Source organism: Plutella xylostella, chromosome 14 (assembly GCF_932276165.1).
Source record: "Plutella xylostella chromosome 14, ilPluXylo3.1, whole genome shotgun sequence".
In the NCBI taxonomy this organism is placed as follows: domain Eukaryota; kingdom Metazoa; phylum Arthropoda; class Insecta; order Lepidoptera; family Plutellidae; genus Plutella; species Plutella xylostella.
The window spans coordinates 935,155-959,251 of record NC_063994.1 but is presented as its reverse complement, the minus strand read 5'-3'; the positions used below and the strand labels follow the sequence as shown (position 1 = coordinate 959,251).

Below are 24,097 nucleotides of genomic sequence, written 5' to 3'. Positions count from 1 at the left end.
AGCACTACGGCAGAGTCCGACAAGGGAGTCTTGGCACACGTATTATTTCATTTCAAAAAGTTTTTCGGAAGGGAAATCAAAGTGCTCCTTGTCCTCAGGTCCCGTTGCCTGCACCTGCGAGAACGGGTTTAAGATCCAATTTCTACAAAGCAAATTTATATTTTTTTTCTTCATCATCATCATCATCATCAGCCCGTATCTGCCCACTGCTGGGTATAAGCCTTTTTTTCTTTACGGGTCAAAATCAGAGAGGTGAGCATTATGCCGGCGACAAAGTTTTTCCTAATTTTATTACATGATATTACTAAAATAATTATTTCAAAATAAAGGTTCTGTGCATATAATTACAGTGCACTCAGCATATTTATTTCGCTACGGTAATATTTATTTGATTTTAAACAAAATACGTCCAAATCGTCATTCCGAGAACGCGTCCTTATACCATGTTTCGAAGTTCAAACAAGTCAAAAATGTTTAAAATTTAACTTAAAATTGACATATTTTAATATTATCTTTTAGAATAATCAAATTATGAATATAAGTATAAATTACATTATTACAAGTAAAACTTCTTCATATTTTGGCTATTCAAATGCTGTCCGTCGTTTATCAAATCATTCCGTGAACGTGGAAGCGTGTGTTGTTTTAATAACATCGGTCGATGTAATTAAAACAACACACGCTAGGTGGCGTTAGCGGGCACCAGTGTGAAGTTCGCAGTTCAAAACAAAAAGCGTGTGTCGTGATTTCGGAAAAAAAATATTTGATTTTGTTGGTAAGTACCTTTTAATTTCATATGTGTGAGGCGTACTTTAATTCCCTGTCACTACGGGAACGCTGTTAAGTAATTAGTTTTTCGTAAATTTGCATACTTTTAGCAAAATTCTTATAAATATTGTAGCTCACTTGTTCATAACCTCTAAAACCAATATCTAACATGGCGGCGTCAAGCGTGACTTGAAAATATTTAACGAATAATCATTTCGAGAACGGTCATTTCGTGAACGTCCTCGTATATGACGGATGTTCCCCGAAATGACGCCTGCGTTCCTGAAATGACATTTTTTGGGCAAAATTATGCTTTAAAGCTTATAAAACCATAACTATGCAAAATTTTGTTTTAGGTATCCATTTAGTACAAGAAAGATGGAGAACGATAAAAGTGAAAAGAAAACGAAGTCGAAAAAACGATTAAAAGAGGACAGTATAGCTTATAAAAAATATCGTGAAAAGGCTAATGCAAGGAAGCGCAAGTTTTTAGATAAAATGACACCTGAACAAAAAGAGATGAAGAGACTGAAAGATAGGGAATATTACCAAAGAAAAAAAGCTGAAAATAAAGTTAAGACTGTTAATGACATGACTGAAAGACAGAAGAGGAAACAGAGAAAGACGTGGAGAATAAATTCTCAAAAGTATAGGCAGAAAAAAAAGATGATCGCAAACATTTTAGCTGACAGCCCCCCAGATACTGAAAATGAGATAGAAGACGATAATCGCGAGTCGAGGAAGAAAGCAGGAAGAAAACAAGTTAAAAAAGATAAGGCGCAGGCTTACAGAACTGTTAAAAAACAGAAACATAAAATACAAAAAATGGAAAAAATCATAAATCAGTTGCAAAAAAAATTACAGAGAAGCAGAAGACGTGAAGAAAGAGCATCCCAAAAGACTGCTGATACGCCTACCCGCAATGTTGATGAATTAACAAGAGGATGTCCTGTTACTGCGGAAGTTCGTAAACGTCTATTATTTGGCGAGGTTCTGACAACACAACTAAAAGACACCGTTAAAAAATTACCGACAAATTCAAAACAGCGAGAGGCTTTTCAAAAATGTGTCAGTGGTAACCGTATCAAAAAACATCGTTTAAATAATATGGCCAAACAATTCCTCCACAAAAATAAAAATAATGACAACATTATAATATCTAATCGGAGGCATCCAACATTTTTAATCACTAATCAGATTCGTGAAGAAATTCATAAGTTTTTTGAGCGAGATGATGTCAGCAGAATGTGCCCTGGTAAGAAAGATTGCCTCAAGGAAAACAAACAAAAGCGGTTGCTTCTAGAAACTGTAAAAAATTTGCATCCTCAATTTTGTGCTGAGACTGGAATTCGAGTATCTTATTCGACACTTTTGAGAGAGAAGCCTTATTGGGTAGTGCCACCTACAAAATGGGATCGAGATACTTGTCTTTGTGTAAGGCATGACAATTTTGAATACAAACTGAACAAATTGAACCGACTAGGAGAGCTGCCGCACAATTCTACATCCCAATGTATAAAAGCGTACAGCTGTGACACTACTTCTTATGATTGTATGCTTGGTTTGTGTGGTGATTGCAAGGAGATCAAAATGGAATCGGGGAGTAATGAAGATACCGTTCAATATTTTCAGTGGCAAGTAACAAAGGAAGACCGAATCATAAAAGGAGAAAAGAAAACCGTCAAACTTACTAAAAAAGTTACTGTTACAAGCACAGTAAAAAAATTGAAAATGTCTTTAGCTGCGGATATTTCTCCAATGAAAAAACACGTTTATGGAATTAGCGAAAACTTGAAGGCCAAAAGAGAACTGAAAGATAATTTAAAAGAAACAGAGCTAATGATTCAAATTGATTTCGCTGAAAATTATATGACAAAATATGCGAAAGAGATTCAATCGGTTAGATTCGGAGCTTCGAAAGGTCAATTATCGATCCACACAGGAGTTTTTTATGCCAAAAACGATACATCTCTAGAAACTGTTTCATTTGCCACTGTGAGTGATAATTTGGACCATCAGGCTCATGCTGTATGGGGACACCTGAAATCAGCGCTACAGAAAATATTGAGTGTCAGGCCACACGTAAATACCCTTCACGTGTTTTCAGATGGACCTACGTCCCAATATCGAAACCGGACTAATATTTACTTATGGATAAAAACCTTAATAGACCAATTTCCGCAAATAACTGCTTCAACGTGGACATTCAGTGAACCAGGTCATGGTAAGGGTCCAATGGATGGTGTAGGAGGAGTGCTAAAGAAAACTGCTGATGACCAAGTATTGCGAGGAAATGATGTCAACACAGCTGCAGATTTTGTCCGTTTATTAAACAAATCATCTGTTTTACTCCATGAAGTCACTGACGGTGAAATTGTTGCAGTCAGAAACGTATTACCCGAAACGATAGATGCGATCCCCGGAATCATGAATGTAACTAAAATTATCTGGCAGAATGCTTCTGATGTCTCCATACTACTGTATCAATTTTCAAAATTGTTGCGAGAAATTAAACTGCAGGCATTTTCAGTGGAAGATAGAGATATAGAAAGTCCAGCTCCAATAGAAATGATAGATTTAGACAAAGAAAAGGAAGAAGAAGAGTTTCTGAATACTCTTCAAAACAATAGAAAAAGTATTTACGACGCCGTTTACGGATCAGACAGTTCAGAAGATGAGAATCTACAAAAGGTTTCAGATCGACTTCATGGAATGAATGACGATATTTGTGCTGGTACATCTTACGGAAACGATAAGGAGAACTTCCACCCAAATATGATACGTCCAAAGACATTTTTGCTAGTAAATGTGCCAACTGAAAATAAAATAAATAAATACAGATACGTTGCAGTCGCTGACACCTCAGTTGATGAAGACGGTGAAATAAAAGTCACATTTCTTCGATGTCAGCGGAACTCAGCAAGAATATTTAAAACTGAACAAAATGATGTTGCATATGTCCCCTGTGAACAAGTTATTAAAATTTTACCTACACCGAAATTGCAGAAAAAAGGTAGTCGTAGTTATTATTGTTTTGATGAAAATATGGACATATTCGAAAAGTAGGTTATCGTTAGACTTTACATTCAAACTTTGATACTCAAGTTACTTTGTGTTTGTGTTATTGATTAGGTATGCAAGTAATGTTTCTAATTCATAAAGACTGGTTATTTCAAAACTAAAAAGTTTATATTTTGATTTTAAGCATTGATAAGCAAGATATTATGTTAAATGTGAAATTATAGTGTGCAATTAGCATTTGTTCCTCTAATTTTGTTGATTATTACTACAAAGTTTATTATTACTTATTAGATTTTAAGTTACAATTTTGATACTCATGTTTCTTATTCCTCAAGTACAAATAAAGGTATAATTTACTGTAAATTTATATTATTTTCATGCATCAAATGTACCAAAAACCGAGCTTTGTGTTCATTTAGGGAACGTCAACGTCATTTAGGGAACTTCGTTGTCATTTTGGGAACACTCCCATCATTTTCGGGAACATCACAAAAACGGCAAATATGTCACTATTATGTAATGCTATAGTTAAATCTTGCATTTACAAGATGAAATTACCTTGAAACCTTTGTATTTATATTAATAATATATAACGTAGTGCAAAAATGTATACAATAAATTGAAATTATGGAGCGAAATTTTCACAAATTGGAAATTTAAGGAGACTGGAGAGTAATTTGAAAAATAAATGTTTTCATTATAAAAAAAAATAAAATAATAATATTTTCTGATTTAGGAAAAGGTTAATTACAATTTCTCGAAGAGCAGTCTTAAATGTTTTCGTTATATTATTATTTAAAAAATAATTAAAAGTGTTCCCGAAATGACTCTTGACCCTGTCATTATTCTTACTAGCAGGTATTATTTCTAAAATATATAATTTTGTGCGTGCCTCATCACAGGATAGGTTCATGACAAATGCCACAACAGACTCCACTTGTTAGTTTTCCTCAAAATAAAACTTAATTTCTCAGATATTTGAAAACCTAAAATGCTCACTTCTCTGATTTTGACCCTTACACATTTATAAATTCTTACCGGCGCTGTTGTACATAAAATGTACCTACATTCAAAAATACTTTTTCCAACTATGATAAGTGTGGCCATCCTAAAGATTTTTAAATTTGCTGTCAATATCGTATGCCAAGACTCGCTTGTCAGACACCAGTAATCAATCTCTTCTCAGTGACTGAGGCTTTGTGAAATGGTTGTAGAGTAATATTATGACTATCTATCTATTATGAGTAGGTACGAGTATATTTATTATTTTATTTTATTTAACTCTTTATTGTACAAATATTACAAATAAAAGTACAAAGGGTGGACTTAATGCTAAAAGCATTTTCTGCCAGTCAACCCGCAGGAGGTACAGGAAACATAGGTAATAAGGGGAAAAGAATAGTAAACCTAAGTCACTTAATATTATAAATAATTAACCTATATAAATATTATATATGATATATGATTTGATTTTCTATACTATTCTCACCATTCATGAGTTTGCAGATCAAACTCCCCATACAGCTGCCCCATGGTGATAGACTTGGGGTTCAGCACGTGTGTGTGGACTGGAGTGAAGGGAAAGCCATCTGGCCCCGGCTTCCCTTTGATAGCGGTCAGCGCATCGCGGAGAATTTCATAGCACTACGAGAAAATGTTCAAATGATTAATTTGTCTATGGTTTGACGCAAACTTATTGGTAAATCTGAAAGCATTCATGAAGGACTTGAACATTCATTGTTGTATGCAATCAATTCAGAGGACGCATTAAGAATTAAGAAATAAAGTATGAAACCTTAGTTTTGCCGGCGCCAGCTGGTCCGACTATCATCAATCCGTGACGAACCACAGTGGTTTCATATAACTGTATGATCTTAAAAACAAATGCTGAAAACATGTACATTGTCTTAATTATCGTTTTATTGGATGTAGGTATGTTATTTTTGTACTTATACTTGAGTCATTGTAAGCCTGTTGTTATAGCCGGGACTTTCTACCCCTAACGTAGACCTTACATTCCCTGTCAGTATACTTTCATACACGCCATACTTTCTTGATCCTGCAACGTGCACGGTTGCCATAAGATTAAACTACTTTGTACCTAACACTTGCAAAGTCATAGTGTTAAATAAAATATCTTTTTTTTAAGGCATTTTCCTTAACGGTCGTAACATTTTGGTGGCAGCGGTGGGATCCGGAAATCCTCAGTACCTGGCACCGTATCGCAGACTCGATCCGGATTCCCACAATACCCATGTAAACATAAGTGCTAGTGCTAATTGAACTTAAGTGCTAATCCTCGTCGTGAAATAATATTCCTGAACAATCCCTGGTCCTGGAAAGGATCCCTCGTCCTGTATATCTTGCCAGACTTCTCACACTTATGTTCGCGTACCGAAGCGAGTCGTCAAATAATACTCGTATATTATTATAGTGAGCACGTTTGACAATGGCTTAAATAATTAGGTACGATTTTTGGCGATATAAGTTTGCATCATGAGTCTTTCAGAAACATCCAGACACTGTAATAGATTAACTTACATGGTAGGTCATCATATCCTCTCTTGACAAGCATGTTCTTGATGGAGTGTTCCATAATGCCATAGTCCACGATGGGTATATTGACCCGAGGGAACAAGTCTGATATAATACCTGTATCGGTTATTAAATTAAATTAATAAGGGGAAGTTAATTCATTATTTTATTGTATATTAATTATTTTTTATATATTTGGGGAAAATAATTAATTTACTTCCCCAAATATATAAAAAAATAATTAATAAACTTCCCCAAATTCAGTTGTGGGTATAGATACAGCGTCGTAAGACATCAAACTGAACAATCATGCCCCAACACAAGGGACAACACAAAAAATATACAGGATGATGCAGAAAGGGTATACTAATCAGAAACCTACATTGTGCAGCATGCATAGCATTTTTTTTTATCTAATTTTTAAATTCTGCTTTCATTTTCCGGCTTAGATAAAACATGCTGCACTTGTAGGTTCCGGCTTAGTATACCATTTTTGCAACACCCTGTATAGCATGGGTAAGCCAACTTCAGGTCGATTTAGTTGTTAGGACTGAACGCACCTAATTAAAATAAAATACGTTGTTTTATCTGCATTTCCTCATCTACGGCTTACCGTTAAACAACAACAGGTCATCCGCCAAGAACTTGGGTAAGTTGACATCTCTCAACGAGCGGAGCACGATCTGCCTCTCATCTGCGTCCGGCATTTGTCTGATCAGGTTGCCAGCTACTAGGATCACTGTTTTCACAGCACGCATACCGAAGTCGTAGTGGTCCTGAAACCACGTTATAATTTTAATTTTATACTTGTACCTATGTATCCAGATTTGCATTCGAAATAATTAAGTACAGTGAAAAAATAAACTGAAATAGCACATTCAGAAATATACTAGCAAAAATATGATTTTGATGTCACGAGAACAAATAATCATTTATTTTGTTACTAGCACAGTGGCAAATTTTGTGTTTTTAGTAGAAAAATAGCAAAAGTTCCCTAAAATTATAAATATCAGACTTTGATTGGCACAAATATAGCTCAAGATTTTCTAAATGTCTATACTATAATAACACCACCTAAAGACTTTGCACCCGGCTTCCAAACACTGTGTATATTTGTAGGATGAATAAAAGCATATTAAGAACGCGCTCCTCCTCAATGTCGTCGATTGCGCACTGATCACTTTGTTTCCCTTGTGTTTGTTAATCTTTTTTTAATGTTATTGGTGTTTTTTGTAACTACACGTAGTGCGTCACTACTAAAGAGGCTCCCACTGAAATACCAGCGCAGTGTCCTTAGCTATAGCCAAAGGCGCTGCAATAGCTGAGTGGACACCTTTTTGGCGGACAGCAAATTTAAAACTAACCTGTATATAATTTATTATTAAATTAAGCATGAATGCTGTCAGTGTCAAATAAAGTTTTTCTTTCTTTCTTTCCTGTCTTTCAAATGTTTTGTACCTGAGCACTGAGCTGTTCGGAGCTGAGCCGGAACGTGGTGGTGATCTTGCCCGCCAGCACCCGCGCCTCGGAGAAGCCGTAGGACACCAGCGAGATCTCCGCGATGAGCGCGTAGTCCGGCACCATCATGGATATCGGACGGAACAGCGCCTTCAGGTTGTCCGGCAGTTCCGTACGACCTGGCACAGTGCTTCTGGTTAGAATTAAACTAGATTTTAAGATAGATCCACAATAATCTTAAAGTAAAACCAAAAAATCTTAATACCGCGATGTAGAACAGTGGATAGTGACATCTGTTGGCGGTTACATGAACATGAAAACACTAAGATGGATTCAACCATTAGAAATTACAAACCAGTTTCATTTACCGCCAGTTTCAATTACTCTATAGCTGACAGTAACTTTCGTACGATTTTGACAGAATGCAACATTTTATGTGTCAAAATCGTAAGAAAGTCTGTCGGCTATCGATAGATAGATAGATTCCTGAAGATCCGGAATTTAAAGGTTGCTGTTCACGATCTCAGAAGAACCTCACACCAACCCATGGATAATAAATAAATAATGTTATAATAAATAAATAATGTTATAATTTATTTAGTCTTGCAACCTTTTCATGTATTCTTAACTCAAAAGCTAACATCATTCTAAAAACTTTTTTTTTAGAATGACCACGGACCTGCTTAGTTGTCTAAGTGGGAGGGGAAGTGAACCCCTACGTGGCGCGTTCCAGGTGGCGGATAGGGAGCCTCGGCTCTCTGCAACTACTACACTCGTACTAGTGGCAGTGAGAGGTTGAGTTTAACTCTCGCGAACCAAACACCAAGGAGGAGAAGGAGTTCTGAATCATGGAGGTACAAAAAATAGAAAGTATTGTACCCCAGGAGGATACCGTAACTGGAGAATCACTCCCCGAGCCAAGCGGGTCGGGCTGCCCCTTCGTATTCTGGGGGGGGCAATTTGCACCTACATGATTTAAAACAAAAAACTGTGAACGATAATTATAACGATAAAATGAATTTGCGCGCCCATTGGGGCGTTTGTCTCAGCGAAGAGACAGTATCGGGTCGGACACGTTTTCGGTGGTGTCATTTATCTCTACGACATCATCGGACGTCGTGTCTAAACGGCCCAGGAAAAGGGGCAACACGGGAGCCAATAACAGCCCGCCGGGTTCAAAACGCCAAGTGCTGAGGCGTTCGGTGAGGGATGAAAGTGGGGAGGACGACAAGGTTTTTTTTTTCATTCTATAAACCTAACCTAACCTAAATTATAATATCAGCAGTCCAAAATGGAGAATTCCATTGAAGTACGAATCCAACAATGCATCATTATTTAATTATATCAGCCCAAACAGTTTCAATAAGCCGCGAACGACATAAGGTTACAATAATTTACCGGCATATCCAGGGTTCATAGTAATGAACACGGAGCAAGAAGGCTTGAGTGGTAAATCAGTTCCTTCAAACATAAATCTCTCTAGACGAGCGATTTGGGCCTTTTGAATGGTCACCACCTGAAAAAGCATATAGAAAATTGTGAACTTGAATAGTTTCCAAACAACGATATGACATGTCTCTAAATGAAGAGATAGATTCTATTTTATTATAGTTTTTCATAGAAGTTACCTGTTGTGCAACGACTGAAAGTACTTCTATGTCAATGCGATTGAATTCGTCAAAACATGCCCATGCTCCTGACCTGTACATTACAAAAATATATAAATACCTATCGTATATAGTGCCTACCATATCCTATTACGATTGTTTCATTATATTACTTAAGAGGCGTTCAAGTAAAATTTTATCAAAATCTGACGATGGCGGCGTTTAACTTCAGAATCGATACGGATGGAAGCGGTTTAAAATCTAGACAGGTAATCTTACGCAGCAAGTCCTTTGAAGAACTTTCCCATGGCCATGAAGTCCAGTTGATCTGAACAATTGAACACCACGCACTGCACCGCCAGTGCTTTAGCCAAGTCCTTAAAAACATAAGGCACATTCAAAAGTAATCATCATCAAATACTTGTTTGTTTAGTCTAGTGTTTGTCAATAACAGGATAAGAAGAGGACCAGGAAACGACGTTCTGATAAGTGGCAAGACAAATATGAGAAACCTCCGTCATAAGAAGTGGACTAATGACTAATGTAGGTACGAATGTCTAAATAGCAAAACCAAAACGACAATCCTATGCATGTGTATTATTCTATATAAATAAATAAAACCTCAGATGGTCACTCATGGCAGGGAATGCGGTAAAGCATAAGGGTGCTTACATAAAGAACCGTGTTCCCTGTATCTACCCGTACCGGTAACTTGATTATGTATTGCTCACTGAGAGATTTTCACTCGCAGAAAGATAAACAGCTGGTTACCGGTACAGGTAGATACAGGGAACCCAGTCTCTCTATGTAAGCACCCTTATTCAAGTAGTTGAACTAACTTTGGTAGTCTCTGTTTTGCCGGTGCCGGCGGGCCCGGCGGGGGCTCCCCCGAACTTCAAGTGCATGGCGCACATCAGCGTCAGGTAGCAGCGATCTGTCAGCGGGGTGATCACCAGACGACCGCTGGAAATAACAGCCACCAGTACTATCTTTGAAGGTGACAACTCGCGGCAGACAACAATGACATGAGGATGGAGGTTTCAGAAGACCATTTGGTTCAATGTAACAATTTTTATGGAATGCATCTAGCTCCTAGTGACGGTCGACAACAGGTAGTCTGATAAAACTACAATCTACATGCCGCATGCCGCCCATTTGCAACTTAAATCGTTACTGTACAGGATCGAGGAGATTTTAAGATATAATGGCAGGAAGAGTAGAGTAAAAATACTAACCTATTTCCCAAATACTCATTCTGGTACTTAAACACGGCATTCAGAGCTCTGACATCTTCAACATTCTGACTGAACTGTCGGTAGAATGCTGACGTATCAAGCCTCTCTTCGTCCTGGAATATCTCTGCACTCTCACCCTCTTCTAAAGGATACATGTCTTTTACCACTTCGTAGTATCTGGAATCGATTGTTTGTATTGGTATTTCACAGTGATCATGAACATATAGCTACCAAGCTACCAATAACTCTCGTATTTTCATGTACCATACAGCTCTGCTCAATTTTACATTATAATTATATTAAGTTTCTAATCAAAATTTACATTCATAAAAAAATAATATTATGCGATGACCAACAGCATTTAAGTTTGAGTTTTACATCGGCATCAACCGAGACCTCTAACATATCCGCTAACAGAGATCTACTACACATCCTCTAACCTCAACTGGCAACTCCACTGGAAGTCGGTGACGTTCTTGACGTTTTCGTCGACCAGCATCTTGGTGACGTCACGCGCGTGGACCTCTATGACGATGAGGGCGCACAACACCTCCCGTTGGAAGAAAGTTAGCTGCGAGCCTTTGACCAGGGCTCGGAGGCTGTCCAACTGCAGAAGATACACCAGTTTAACTGTCATAAATATTGATATATAGTAGCAGCGAGCCGTTACCAAGCCGTTCAACACACCTACCCACATCTCGAAGCCACAAGAGCGCCCGGGGTGTAAAGACGAGGCGGGGCAACGCACAGACTACTCCGGGTTACCCGAGGACTATTATCAACTAATAAATAACCGAACCAACAAATAAATCAGTCAGTTGAATAGCCAACATGTCGTCGACAGCCAAGTTCGAAATAACCCACAAGGTGATCGGAAGAGAAGAAATCGCAATCAATACCGACCTGCCACCAACACCACCGCCATCCCCACCGCTATTTCACATCCCGGAGATAACGCTGAACGACGAGATAGCAGGGATAGCTATAATGGCAGACGGTTCCATAGCGACCATCCACAACTGGCCAACGGCCCAAGCGATTGTGCTTGGCGGTCTTCCTAGGTCATCCAGGTTAATCGAGATCTCTGGAAGCTGCGGTGCTGATGGCGACATCTCGATTAACCTGGACGACCTAGGAAGACCGCCAAGAAGACGAAACAAGCGAGGCAGAAGAAAAAGGGTCAGGGTACACCGTAAGGGCAACATACGGCTACCAGCTAAAAGACGGGTCATGTGAAGAGAATAGCGCATTCAATGAACGAGCTAGTGATTCAATCAAGAAGGAGATTCAACCAGTTGCCTGCGACATGTATATTTCGTCCTCACACGATGACACTCGTTCTAATGATAGTTATTGTTCAATCAATCAATCTTTGTTTGTGGCTGTATGCCGTGTGTGACTAACACAGCAAATTCGGCCAAAAACGATTGTGGTAAGGTACACACTATGTTAATTGCTGTTTTTACGGTGGGGATTTAAAAATAGATAGTTATTGTTTTTAGGTTTAAGAGGATGATATTCTTCATTGGCTGAATGAATCTGATGTAGAACCAGTTACACATTCTAGTGGAGATTCCAGTTCAGATTACGAAGAAAATAATAGCGACACTGTACCAATACAAGAAAAAAAAACATATCTTCCAGTGAAGAAGACATAGCAAGTTCAAGTTCGAGTACTCCTGAACGGCTAGTACGGGGCCCATTTAAGACGTGACAAAAGTTTTGCATCGCCGTCACTCACATCGCGCAGCCTCGAGAGTGAGCGCGACGGAGAACTTTTGTCACGTCTTATTAGCGCCTTGTGCTACAGGGCCTGGTCCTCCTATAGAAACTACTTTGTGGCTTTACGAATCAATCCAAAATATAGACAGTGGTACAAAATGAGTTTTTTTTTTTGCATATCTGTGAACAGAAATTTTGTCGATTTACAATTTTGGCTAAATATTACATAAATAAGGAGTAATCAAAGCATTTTTCAGTGTGAATTAATAGGTTTTTATTTAAAGTAGTGCCTACAGCTTCTGATGGTTACAGAAGAAGCGTGATTTGTTTGGAATCTCTTAAATTGTGATCTAGTGCCTTTGTTTACCACATTCGACTTCTTAAGATAACCACAGTATAAGTACTTATTACTTCCATGGCCATAACCATAGAAGTTGAAGTTCAAATGTGAATGTCATTTAGTTTCGCACAGTGCACACTAGGCTTAGCACCCTCATGTTGGTCAGCGAGTGGCAACAGATGGTGATCTGGAGAACGCCATACCTGGCCCTCTGAGTGTATCTGAAAGTACAGTAAGAAAAGAGCTCACCAGATTAGAAAATTTCTGCTTGCTTCTCGAGGAGTGTAAAAAAAAAGATCGAGAAAACGAACGTCGGATTTGTCACGAAAAGAAAGGATCGATATTAGGTATTTAATTTAAAAAATGAAATGCTTTAAAGTTTAACGAAAATGGAAAATAAAGATTCGTGCACGGCACCGGATCACCGGTGCAGTCGCCACCGCCGCAGCCCGGGGCCATGCCTCCGGCTGCCCAGTGTGCCCGCCGCCGCCGGGTGGCTAGCCAGCAACGGCGCCGCCGTTAGTGCCCCCGCCGCCCAAGCACCAACCGCACAGATACCAGTGCCGGTATGTTCTGGTGCCGGCACCGGCGCCGTACCCCCGTGGCCATTGCCGCTGCCAGCGCCGTATGCGCCGTGGCCGACAACGGAGGTGGCGCCGCCGTTCGCCGCGGCTTGCTATACGGATCCGCCTGCGCCGCAGCCGGCTCATCCGCCTCAGAAACTGGTTACAGAAAGAGCGTGATTTGTTTGGAATCTCTTAAATTGTCATCTAGTGCCTTTGTTTACCACATTCGACTTCTTAAGATAACCACAGTATAAGTACTTATTACTTCCATGGCCATAACCATAGAAGTTGAAGTTCAAATGTCAATGTCATTTAGTTTCGCACAGAGGAGTGTAAAAAAAAAGATCGAGAAAACGAACGTCGGATTTGTCACGAAAAGAAAGGATCGATATTAGGTATTTAATTTAAAAAATAAATAAATAAATAAAAATAAAAATCGTTTATTTCAGACAATGAGGTCCATATAAGTATAAAATCAGTCATTAATTATAAATCTTACATTAAATACTTAAAACAATTTAAAAAGAAATCAAATAATATAATATTGAATACTTAGATTAAAATTAATATATTAAATTAAACCAAATAAAATAAATTACATAAATTAAATTAAATTAAATTGAAATCAGACTATAGTCTCTTAAAAGATCATATGACCCTCCTCACCAAGCACTTCCACAGGGAGGACGTCAGGTCATCAGCCACTGTTTTCAGAATGCTGTTGTGACTGTCCCGCACTCTGTTGATCAGGGATACTGTTTTTTTCCGAATGATGGCGTGGAAGCCATCCGTTTGGTATTCGGCAAACATCCCCGATGCACTGCAGAAGCGAGGCAGTCCCAGCAGCATTCTAAAGATGTTATTGTATTGGATACGCAGGATATCCAGCGATCTTTTAGTATGGTCTACCCACAGACTCCCGGTGTAGAAACTCTGGCAATACGCCTTAAACAGGGTTAGCTTAACCTCTTCACTACACCGGTAGAATCTGCGGACAAGCATGTTACCCCTGATCGCTAGAGCCCTACGTTCCCTCTCAATATCAGCATCGTCTTTAAGGTCCTCGGCAATGACGTGACCCAGATATTTGAATTTGTTCACCCTTTTTATACTTTTGCCATTCAGAGTGATATAAGGTGAACTATCCTGGCACTTACCGGGGGCCCCAAAGACGATGTACTCACACTTTCTTACATTGTAAGCGAGGCCATGTTCTGCAGCATATCTCTCAAAAATTGCCAAGAGCTCTCGAAGACCACCCACAGTTGGGCTCAGCAGCACCATGTCATCCGCGTAGCTTAGGTTATTCACGCTTACGCCCCCTATACTACAGCCAACTCGGGTGCCGCTCAGCCCAACAATGAGGTCGTTAACATATACGTTGAAGAGCTTGGGAGACGTCAACCCCCCTTGCCTCACCCCGCAATCCAACACATATGGCTCCGAGAGGGAGCCAGCCCACCTCACATAGTTTGACTGACTAGAGTACCAGTACTGAAACATACTTATGATTTCCACCGGCACCCCCCTGTCACCTAGCTTACCCCACAGCACGTCATATGAAACTAAGTCAAACGCTTTGGAGAGGTCCAGGAAACAGGCGTATACCGGTGTACTTCGTTTTGTGTAGTACTGAACAGCATGCTTGAGACTTAATATCGCGCTTTCAGTGGAAAGTCCAGATCTGAACCCAAATTGCGCGTCATGTAAGTTCAGGTGTTTTTGAAGGCAAGAATCAAGCAAGCCGTCCAGTACCTTAGCAACAATCGTTGCCAGTGAGATGGGCCGGTAGTTCCCTCTGTCCGAGATATCCCCCGTTCTGTTTTTTACTATGGGCACAACTATGGTCTTCGTCAGGTCCTCTGGCAAATATGAGTGACTGATGCACATAGTAAAAAGCAAAGCGAGTACTCTCGGCAAGTGTACACCAGCATACTTGAGGTGTTCCTCACTGAGTCCATCGTGTCCAGGGGATTTACCACCTGTCATTTTCCTAAGGACATCTGTGACCTGTCCAGCAGTAAAATGAGTGAAAGTTTTCTCCTTCCCCACACGGACAGACTCAGCGGGCACTTGCGAGGGCGAGAGACCAAGGAGAGACTGCACTTTAAAGTGAGTCCTAAACATGTTAGCAATGGCAGTAGGCTCATTTTTACCATCTACACACGCTGCGAGGCCAGGCTTAGCTTCTTGCTTCCCAGTAGCTTTCCAAAATTTGCCAAAATTTTTATTGGTCCTGTGTTTAGCCAAAATATCCATTTTCAGTTGGTCCTGGTTATTTTGACACCACTTTAACCGACTTTTAAAAACCTTTCGAGCCTGGCTCATCTCATCAAATACAACGCCACTGGTCGGTCTTTTACATAATACCCAGGTTTCGAAACTCAACCTGGCCTCCGCGTGTGCAGTGTGAACGTGCTTGTTCCAGCCGCACAAATGTCTGCCTTTCCTACTCCCACTGACACGCTCACCACTCGACTCTACGGCCGCGACACAGAGTATAGAGCTTATGTCGCTGTATAATTTGTCCAAGACATGCCTATGTTCAGCCAAGTTGCAGAGTCCACGGCTGCACTCCGTAAATTCAGTTGGAAAATCAATGTCCCGTAGTCTGGAGTTACATAGTTGGCGGTATTTTGTAATCTGGGACTCATCTCTCTCACGCCAAATTACTGAGCTGTGGAAGCCGCCGTCTGACTGGATTTTAGGCCTAACCATCCTAAAATCACACTTGGCAAATATAGGCAAATGGTCAGAGACAAAAACATTCTCCACAATACCTACATCTGTAATGGTTTGCCAAGCTGAGATGGACACTACAAAATGGTCCAGCCACCGTCTACATCCATGGGCCTCACTCACAAATGTATAGCTACCGGAGTCGATACCGAGTTTTTCAATGTCAGCACAAACCCAAGACTGATCACCACAGAAGTCTGACAGCTCCCTGTGGAACGGTTCGTGAGGGTGGGCATTGAAGTCACCTAAAACAAATACTGTCTCAATGTTATCGCTTTCAATTATAGCGTTTATTTTCGCCAGCAACTCAGTGTATAAGGGCAAATTATCTGACGAGTCGGTAGGCATATAAACGGTTACAACAACAATAGACCGCTCGCCAATTGTCGCTCTGATTGCCGCCAGGCGAACACTACTACATTCCAACACAGTTATGCTGTCGAAAATACCTTTTCGCCAGAGAATGGCCACACCCCCATGAGGTCTTCCAACCAGCAAGCCGGCTGACGTATCCACAGCCGACTTCCCAGTATAATCAAATTCATTTGATATAGTACCTAAAAGCGGCAGATCATGGGGAAATAACCAATGCTCCTGAAGAGCCACCAAATCAAAATTCTTACATAGATCTCGTACGTCATCCATTGATCTCTTTACAGATTTACAATTAAAACTTACTAAACTAAAGCATTCATTAAAATTAGAATTATAATTGTAATTAAGATTCATTATTATTAAAATATTAATTAGCTTTTACTACCTACATCCTCTGGTTTTGCATTATTATAATTACTAAAACGGACAAATCTTCTGAATATAATGCCATTTGGCCAAAAATTATCATTTAAAAACAAGTCAAGTTTACTTTTACAAACATACAGCTTGTAGGCATTATATTTTTTAACCTTCTTCATATTTATTAATTTTAGCGATACAGTTTCATTGGTTTTGTCCTTAATAAAACTAAACCCAACCTTACCCCCTCAACAGGAGGAAAAATGAAATGCTTTAAAGTTTAACGAAAATGGAAAATAAAGATTCGTGCACGGCACCGGATCACCGGTGCAGTCGCCACCGCCGCAGCCCGGGGCCATGCCTCCAGCTGCCCAGTGTGCCCGCCGCCGCCGGGTGGCTAGCCAGCAACGGCGCCGCCGTTAGTGCCCCCGCCGCCCAAGCACCAACCGCACAGATACCAGTACCGGTGTCTACGACCAGACTAGCACAGAAAGTGTCTGCAACCAGCCGGCAGCCTAAACAAATACATCTGCAAGCAGCCGGCCAGCCTAAAGAAACCATAGACACATAGAAGATACTCTGTGACGTTTACCGCCAACCGGCGACAGTGACTTTTCTTTTTCACTTCTTTTTTAACCTTAAAACTTTTAACACGTTTCTTTCATACAACTTTGCAAGAACTTAATTATTAAGATATACATGTAGAAACCTGCCAATAAACCAATATTCTGTTAAGTAAAGCTGAGTTACATCATTTAATCCAAGAACAACCTCAAGATTAAACATTTGGTGACCCTACGACGCGATGAACGTGATCTCGATACTGGACCCTTGATCCTGGAATTTGGGAAGCGACAGCAGGAGGGCATATCCGAGGGAAGTACGCTCGTTTCCAACTTCTATTTCGTATCACAACAATACTAAAATTGCTTCTTTTTGTTCTAATTTCGTCTTTTCAACTCAGCGTCGCTTGACTTTTCAATCTAGGTTTCAACTTCTTTCTAACACTTCTACATCAGTATTCTGGGCTAATTCGTGAGTAATACTCAAAGCATCATCTATTTCTATCATTGGATACATCTTTTAATATGCTTGAGTTCCCAAAATACAATATTTCTTCACTTAAATACTAAAACAAACTTGTGTCAATTACCTAAGTATTTTTCCAATTTAACTGTTCCCATCTAATAACTTTAATTTTCTAAAGATACTCACATAGATATGCCGACTAATTTCAGCGCCATCGACCTCTGGGAGTAATCCTGTGAGAGTGGGAATCTGGTACCTGAGTCATCGCAGTCATCCTTCATTAGTGGGTGCCTACAGCTACAGCCTGCCTTCAGCTGCTAGCACATGATTATATCTGTGCTCACGAGGTTGTACTCATTGCTTCTTTTATATACATAAAATAGGAGGTATAAGGTACCTACCTAGCTTCTTCATCTTGATAATTAAACATTGTTTGCGCCTACAAAGATGACTTCTGAGTATAAAGAGCTAATTAAAAAGCGGGGACAGATTAAATCGCGAATAACTTTATTTGAAAAGCATTTATCATCACTTCTTTGTGACTTAGAGAGTGTGACAAAATTACAAATAGCTGAATTAACATTACGTTTAACAAAACTGCAAGATTTGTCCAATCAATTCGAGGAGACACAATTAATGTTGGAGACATTGGAGGAGGGTGAAGTAGAGAAACAGATGCTCGAACGAGAGGAGACCGAGAACCGTCTGTTCAGTCTCATGGCAAAAGCACAAGAATTAATAGATAATTTCAACGAATCTAATAACAAATCTTCATCCTCATCTCAATGTAACTCAGGTCAGAGTAACATTAAGTTACCGCCGCTCAAAATATCTTCTTTCAATGGTGATACAAACAAATGGCTAGAATTTCATGGCATGTACTTGTCTTTGATACACAACAATGAATCTATTGATAACATCAGTAAATTTCAATACTTGAAGAGTTATGTAGAGGGCCCCGCCTTGGCTTTAATAAGTTCAGTGACCGTGAGTTCAGACAACTATTTAATAGCATGGTCTCTGTTGTGCGATAGGTACAACAACAAAAGGATACTGATAAATGAGCATATTAAGTGCTTATTTACATTAGAACCTCTTTCTAAGGAATCCGATCGTGGCTTGCGCAACCTAGTTGACACAATAACAAAAAATCTGAGTGCTTTAAACATTCTGGGCGAGCCAACATCTAGTTGGGATACTTTAATTATACACATGGCCTCATCAAAGTTAGATTCAATCACAAATCGAGCATGGGAAGATTTCCGTAGCAACTTGGACTCACCAACGTTAGCCGACTTCTTTGATTTTATACGTCAACGTGCAACAGTTTTAGAAACAGTACAGGCCAGCAAAGCTGTCAAAGTAGAAAAACAACAGGTTCATCCATTCACAAAGTCAAAATCCTTTGTGGCCTCTTCTTCTTCTTCTGGCGGGTCAACTCAAGTTCAAGGTCAAGACCAATCTCAAGGTCAAGGTTATTTTCAAAGTCAAGGTCAAGGACAAATATCTTGCTTATATTGCAAGCAAAATCACAAACTATATGAATGCCTGAAATTCAAAGCATTACCGGTGGAAGAACGAGCTGCAAAGGTTTTTGAATGGAAAATATGCAACAATTGTTTCCGTCGTGGCCACTCTTCTTATCAATGTAGGCTCGGTGGCTGCCGCATCTGTAGGCGAAAACACAACACAATGTTACACAAACAATCATCTCTTCCACACGCACAACCAGTACAACAAAGACAATCACTACAACAAGCTGAGAGTTCTGGATCTACATCTCTAATAACTACAAACAACAATTCAATCCAGAACGATCAGACTTCTTCTGATGAACAAATAGACAATTCAAGGGTGATTTCTATGTCTGCTGTCTCCTCCAACCCAGCTCTTCTGTCTACGGCTTTGGTGGAGGTTACAAACAATGACAAAAAATACACTCTGAGGGCTCTGCTTGACAGCGGAAGTCAATCATCTTTTATAACGGAGGCTGCTCGCGCCAAGATTGGTGCAACTTCAATTAAGGAGCAACTCAAATGCATCTCTGGTCTTAACAATGCCACACTAAACATAACGGAACATTGCAAATTAAAAATAAAGTCATTACATAACTCATTCACCGCTCCGGTCAAGTGCTATGTGCTTCCTATGATTACAGACCGGTTGCCCCAAATAGATATCAAAGTGAATGAGTTGAATATCCCCACAAGCATCATCTTAGCTGATCCCACATTTTATATGTCTGGTGAAATTGATTTGCTATTGGGAGCAGACATCTTCTGGGATATTATTAGTTCCGCAAAAATCAAATTAGGTTTTAATAAGCCTCTTCTTCATGAAACCCAGTTAGGTTGGGTAGTTTTGCTGGCCCCATGGGAGGGAAATACATAAATTCACCACAAACATACTGTAACTTCAGTAAAGACATTCAACAGCAACTTACAAAGTTTTGGGAACTCGAAGATATTCCACCATCAGAGAAAATTGAGTCTGCGGATGACAATTTTTGCGAGAAACATTTCAACGATACTACCTATCGCGATAACGATGGTAGATTTTGCGTGACTATGCCGTTACGTGAATCATCCGATGTATTAGGTGAATCCTATAATATAGCCGAAAAACGGTTATTTCAAATGGAACGAAAAATGCGGAACAATTCTTCTCTACGTCAGGAATACAACAAGTTCATGCATGAATATGAAAGTCTAGGGCATATGACTGAAATATCTGATTCTACATCTGGGTACTACTTACCACACCATGCTGTTATTAAGGAGAGTAGTACGTCCACAAAAGTTCGTGCAGTTTTTGACGCCAGTGCAGTGACGTCATCGGGCAAATCGCTAAACGATATACAACGCGTTGGCCCAGTCGTACAAGATGACTTATTTTCGATTTTACTGCGTTTTAGGCAGCATCAATATGTAGTCACCGGTGACATAGAGAAAATGTATCGACAGGTGGCATTAAATCCGGGTCAACGACACTTGCAACAGATTTTATGGCGCGATAGTGAAGACAAACCAATCAAGATATTTCAGCTCAATACCGTAACATATGGTACGGCTTCAGCCCCTTTCCTAAGCACTAGATGCTTACTTCAGCTAGCAAAAGAATGTACTGACGACAAGGTTTCTGAATCCATAAAGCACGATTTTTACATTGATGACTATATAACAGGAAGCCACTCCGAAGAGGAGCTAAGGCACACCCTAACTTCTGTAACAGAAATTCTTCAATCCGCATGTTTTCCGTTGCGAAAATTTAGAACAAATACACCATCAATATTTAAAAACTTCGAAAACTTCATTGACCCCAAGGATCTCGATTTAAATTCGCAAGCAGGTACATTAGGACTTCAATGGGACCCTGCAGATGATGTGTTTAAATTCCCAATGAACCTAGATTATTCATCTAAAATTACAAAGCGTTCCATCTTATCAGACTCATCCAAGCTGTTTGATCCGCTAGGTTTGCTAAGTCTGTGTACAATCACGCCAAAGATCATCTTGCAGAGGTTGTGGATGACAAAGTTAGATTGGGATGATCCCATTCCTTCAGAAATAGAAGCAGTTTGGCGTAAATTTCTATTAAGTTTACAAAATCTGACAACAATTTCCATACCGCGGTATGTACTTATCAAGGAGCCTACTAGTGTTGAGCTACATTCATTTTGTGACGCATCTCAAGATGCTTATGCGGTATGCGTCTACTTACGATCTATCGACATCTCCGGTCAGGTTCAAGTAAAATTATTGTGTGCAAAATCTAAGGTCGCTCCTGTAAAGACGCAGACTATACCACGGTTAGAGTTATGTGGTGCTGTGCTATCGGCCCGGTTAGTCTCAAAAATATTGCAATCACTCAGACTAACCATAAGCAAACAATATTATTGGACTGATTCTACGGTAGTACTTAGCTGGATAGGTTCGCAACCGGGTGACTTGAAGTCTTTCGTCTCAAATCGAGTTGCAGATGTTCAGCGGCTCACGGCGGCTGGATCATGGAGGCATGTCCCGGGTATACATAATCCGGCAGACTTAGCATCTCGGGGTATGGATCCAAGGCAAATGCAGGGGGCCACGGTATGGTGGGGAGGTCCACAATTCTTGTCCGAAAGTGATTCATATTGGCCCGAAGGCATCATTCTTCCTGTGGGGGTGCCTGAAAAAAGAGCTTACAATACTAAACTTAAATCTAAAGCTAAAGAAACATACACTACTACTACTACATGCACTACAACTACAAATACTACGACTACAAAAACTAACTACAAGACAATCAAATTAGTAAACTTTGATAAACATAGTGACTTTACATTGCTATTGAGAAGTACAGCTTACCTGCTTAGATTTGTACACTTTTCAAAAGATCCAGTAACAGGCCACTTAACTACTACTGAATTAGATAGGTCGTTACATACTTTAGTAAAACAACATCAAACAGAATGTTTCAAGGACGAAATACAATTGTTGTTAAACAATAAACAATTACCTGGCAAGTCACGATTGGTTTCCTTAAACCCATTCCTTGATGAGGAAGGCATTCTCCGCGTAGGCGGACGTATACAAAGTTCAGCCGAACCTTACAATAAAAAACATCCTATAATATTAGACTCAAATCATAACTTCACGAAACTTCTTTTCGCTCATGAACATATTAAACTATTACATGGCGGACCCAATCATTTACTTACCAGTTTAAGACAAACTTACTGGCCCATCTCTGGAAGAATTTTAGCTAGAACAACCGTTAATAATTGTCGTATCTGTCGCATTTTACAAGCTCAATCAATTAATCCAGTGATGGGAAATTTGCCAACTTCCAGAGTCACACCTAACTATCCATTTCAAGTATCAGGTGTTGATTTCGCAGGTCCCTTTCCCATACGAGATCGCAGAGGCCGCGGTTGTAAATTTTCAAAGGCATACTTATGTCTCTTCGTGTGTTTTTCAACAAAGGCACTCCATCTAGAAGTTGCCTCAGACCTGAGCACAGAGGTTTTCATTCTTTGTCTCAGACGTTTTGCATCTCGTAGAGGTAAGCCTACGACAATATTCTGCGATAATGGTACCAACTTTGTAGGCGCAAACAATGAATTAGCAAGATTTTTGAAAACATGCAATGAATCCATCTCAAGCTTTGCTGCCAACGAAGGTATCACATTCAAATTCTCACCGGCTTACTCTCCCCACTTTGGAGGGCTTTGGGAGGCAGGCGTTAAATCCGCTAAATTTCATTTAATACGCATGATAGGTAACAATCATATGACGTTTGAGGAGCTTACAACGTTATTCGTTCAAATAGAAGCAATTTTAAATTCGCGACCGCTTACTCCTTTATCGTCGGATCCGACCGACCTTTATCCATTAACTCCGGCGCACTTCCTGATCGGTCGGCCATTAACCTCGCTACCATCACCAGCACTAATAGACGTCCAGCCAAACAGATTGAGCCACTATCAGCTGATCGAACAAACCAGACAACACTTTTGGGATCGCTGGCGTCACGAATTCCTATGCGAGCTACAGCAAAGATCAAAATGGCGTATCAATCAAGGCCAGATACAAATCGGTGACATGGTCATCTTGAAAGAAGCCAACTTACCTCCACTTCAATGGCGCCTGGGTCGCATTCAGCAACTACATCCAGGACAAGACGGCGTCGCTCGAGTCGCAGATGTACTAACCACAAGAGGAACGGTTCGACGAGCCATAAGAAACATGTGCCCACTGCCGATGACGAGAGCTGAAGACTCGAGTACTCGAAACCCCACAGATTTCGAGGGGGGGGAGATTGTCTACGACCAGACTAGCACAGAAAGTGTCTGCAACCAGCCGGCAGCCTAAACAAATACATCTGCAAGCAGCCGGCCAGCCTAAAGAAACCATAGACACATAGAAGATACTCTGTGACGTTTACCGCCAACCGGCGACAGTGACTTTTCTTTTTCACTTCTTTTTTAACCTTAAAACTTTTAACACGTTTCTTTCATACAACTTTGCAAGAACTTAATTATTAAGATATACATGTAGAAACCTGCCAATAAACCAATATTCTGTTAAGTAAAGCTGAGTTACATCATTTAATCCAAGAACAACCTCAAGATTAAACAACCGGTATGTTCTGGTGCCGGCACCGGCGCCGTACCCCCGTGGCCATTGCCGCTGCCAGCGCCGTATGCGCCGTGGCCGACAACGGAGGTGGCGCCGCCGTTCGCCGCGGCTTGCTATACGGATCCGCCTGCGCCGCAGCCGGCTCATCCGCCTCAGAAACTGGTTACAGAAAGAGCGGAATCTCTTAAATTGTCATCTAGTGCCTTTGTTTACCACATTCGAC

At 40.2% G+C, this 24,097-nt stretch overlaps 1 protein-coding gene across 1 annotated transcript in view; it reads right to left on the bottom strand.

Moving 5' to 3' along the window:
- Positions 1-24,097, bottom strand: part of LOC105385858 (dynein axonemal heavy chain 1) — a 145,698-nt gene that overhangs the window by 68,035 nt on the left and 53,566 nt on the right. Inside the window, exons 29-39 of the mRNA XM_048625339.1 lie at positions 11,065-11,231; positions 10,625-10,801; positions 10,229-10,352; positions 9,669-9,766; positions 9,411-9,483; positions 9,181-9,298; positions 7,783-7,961; positions 6,938-7,100; positions 6,331-6,441; positions 5,585-5,676; positions 5,279-5,433 (exon numbers count right to left, since the gene is read on the bottom strand). Coding sequence (XP_048481296.1) covers positions 5,279-5,433; positions 5,585-5,676; positions 6,331-6,441; positions 6,938-7,100; positions 7,783-7,961; positions 9,181-9,298; positions 9,411-9,483; positions 9,669-9,766; positions 10,229-10,352; positions 10,625-10,801; positions 11,065-11,231 — 1,457 coding nt within the window. The remainder of the gene's footprint in view (positions 1-5,278; positions 5,434-5,584; positions 5,677-6,330; positions 6,442-6,937; positions 7,101-7,782; positions 7,962-9,180; positions 9,299-9,410; positions 9,484-9,668; positions 9,767-10,228; positions 10,353-10,624; positions 10,802-11,064; positions 11,232-24,097) is intronic.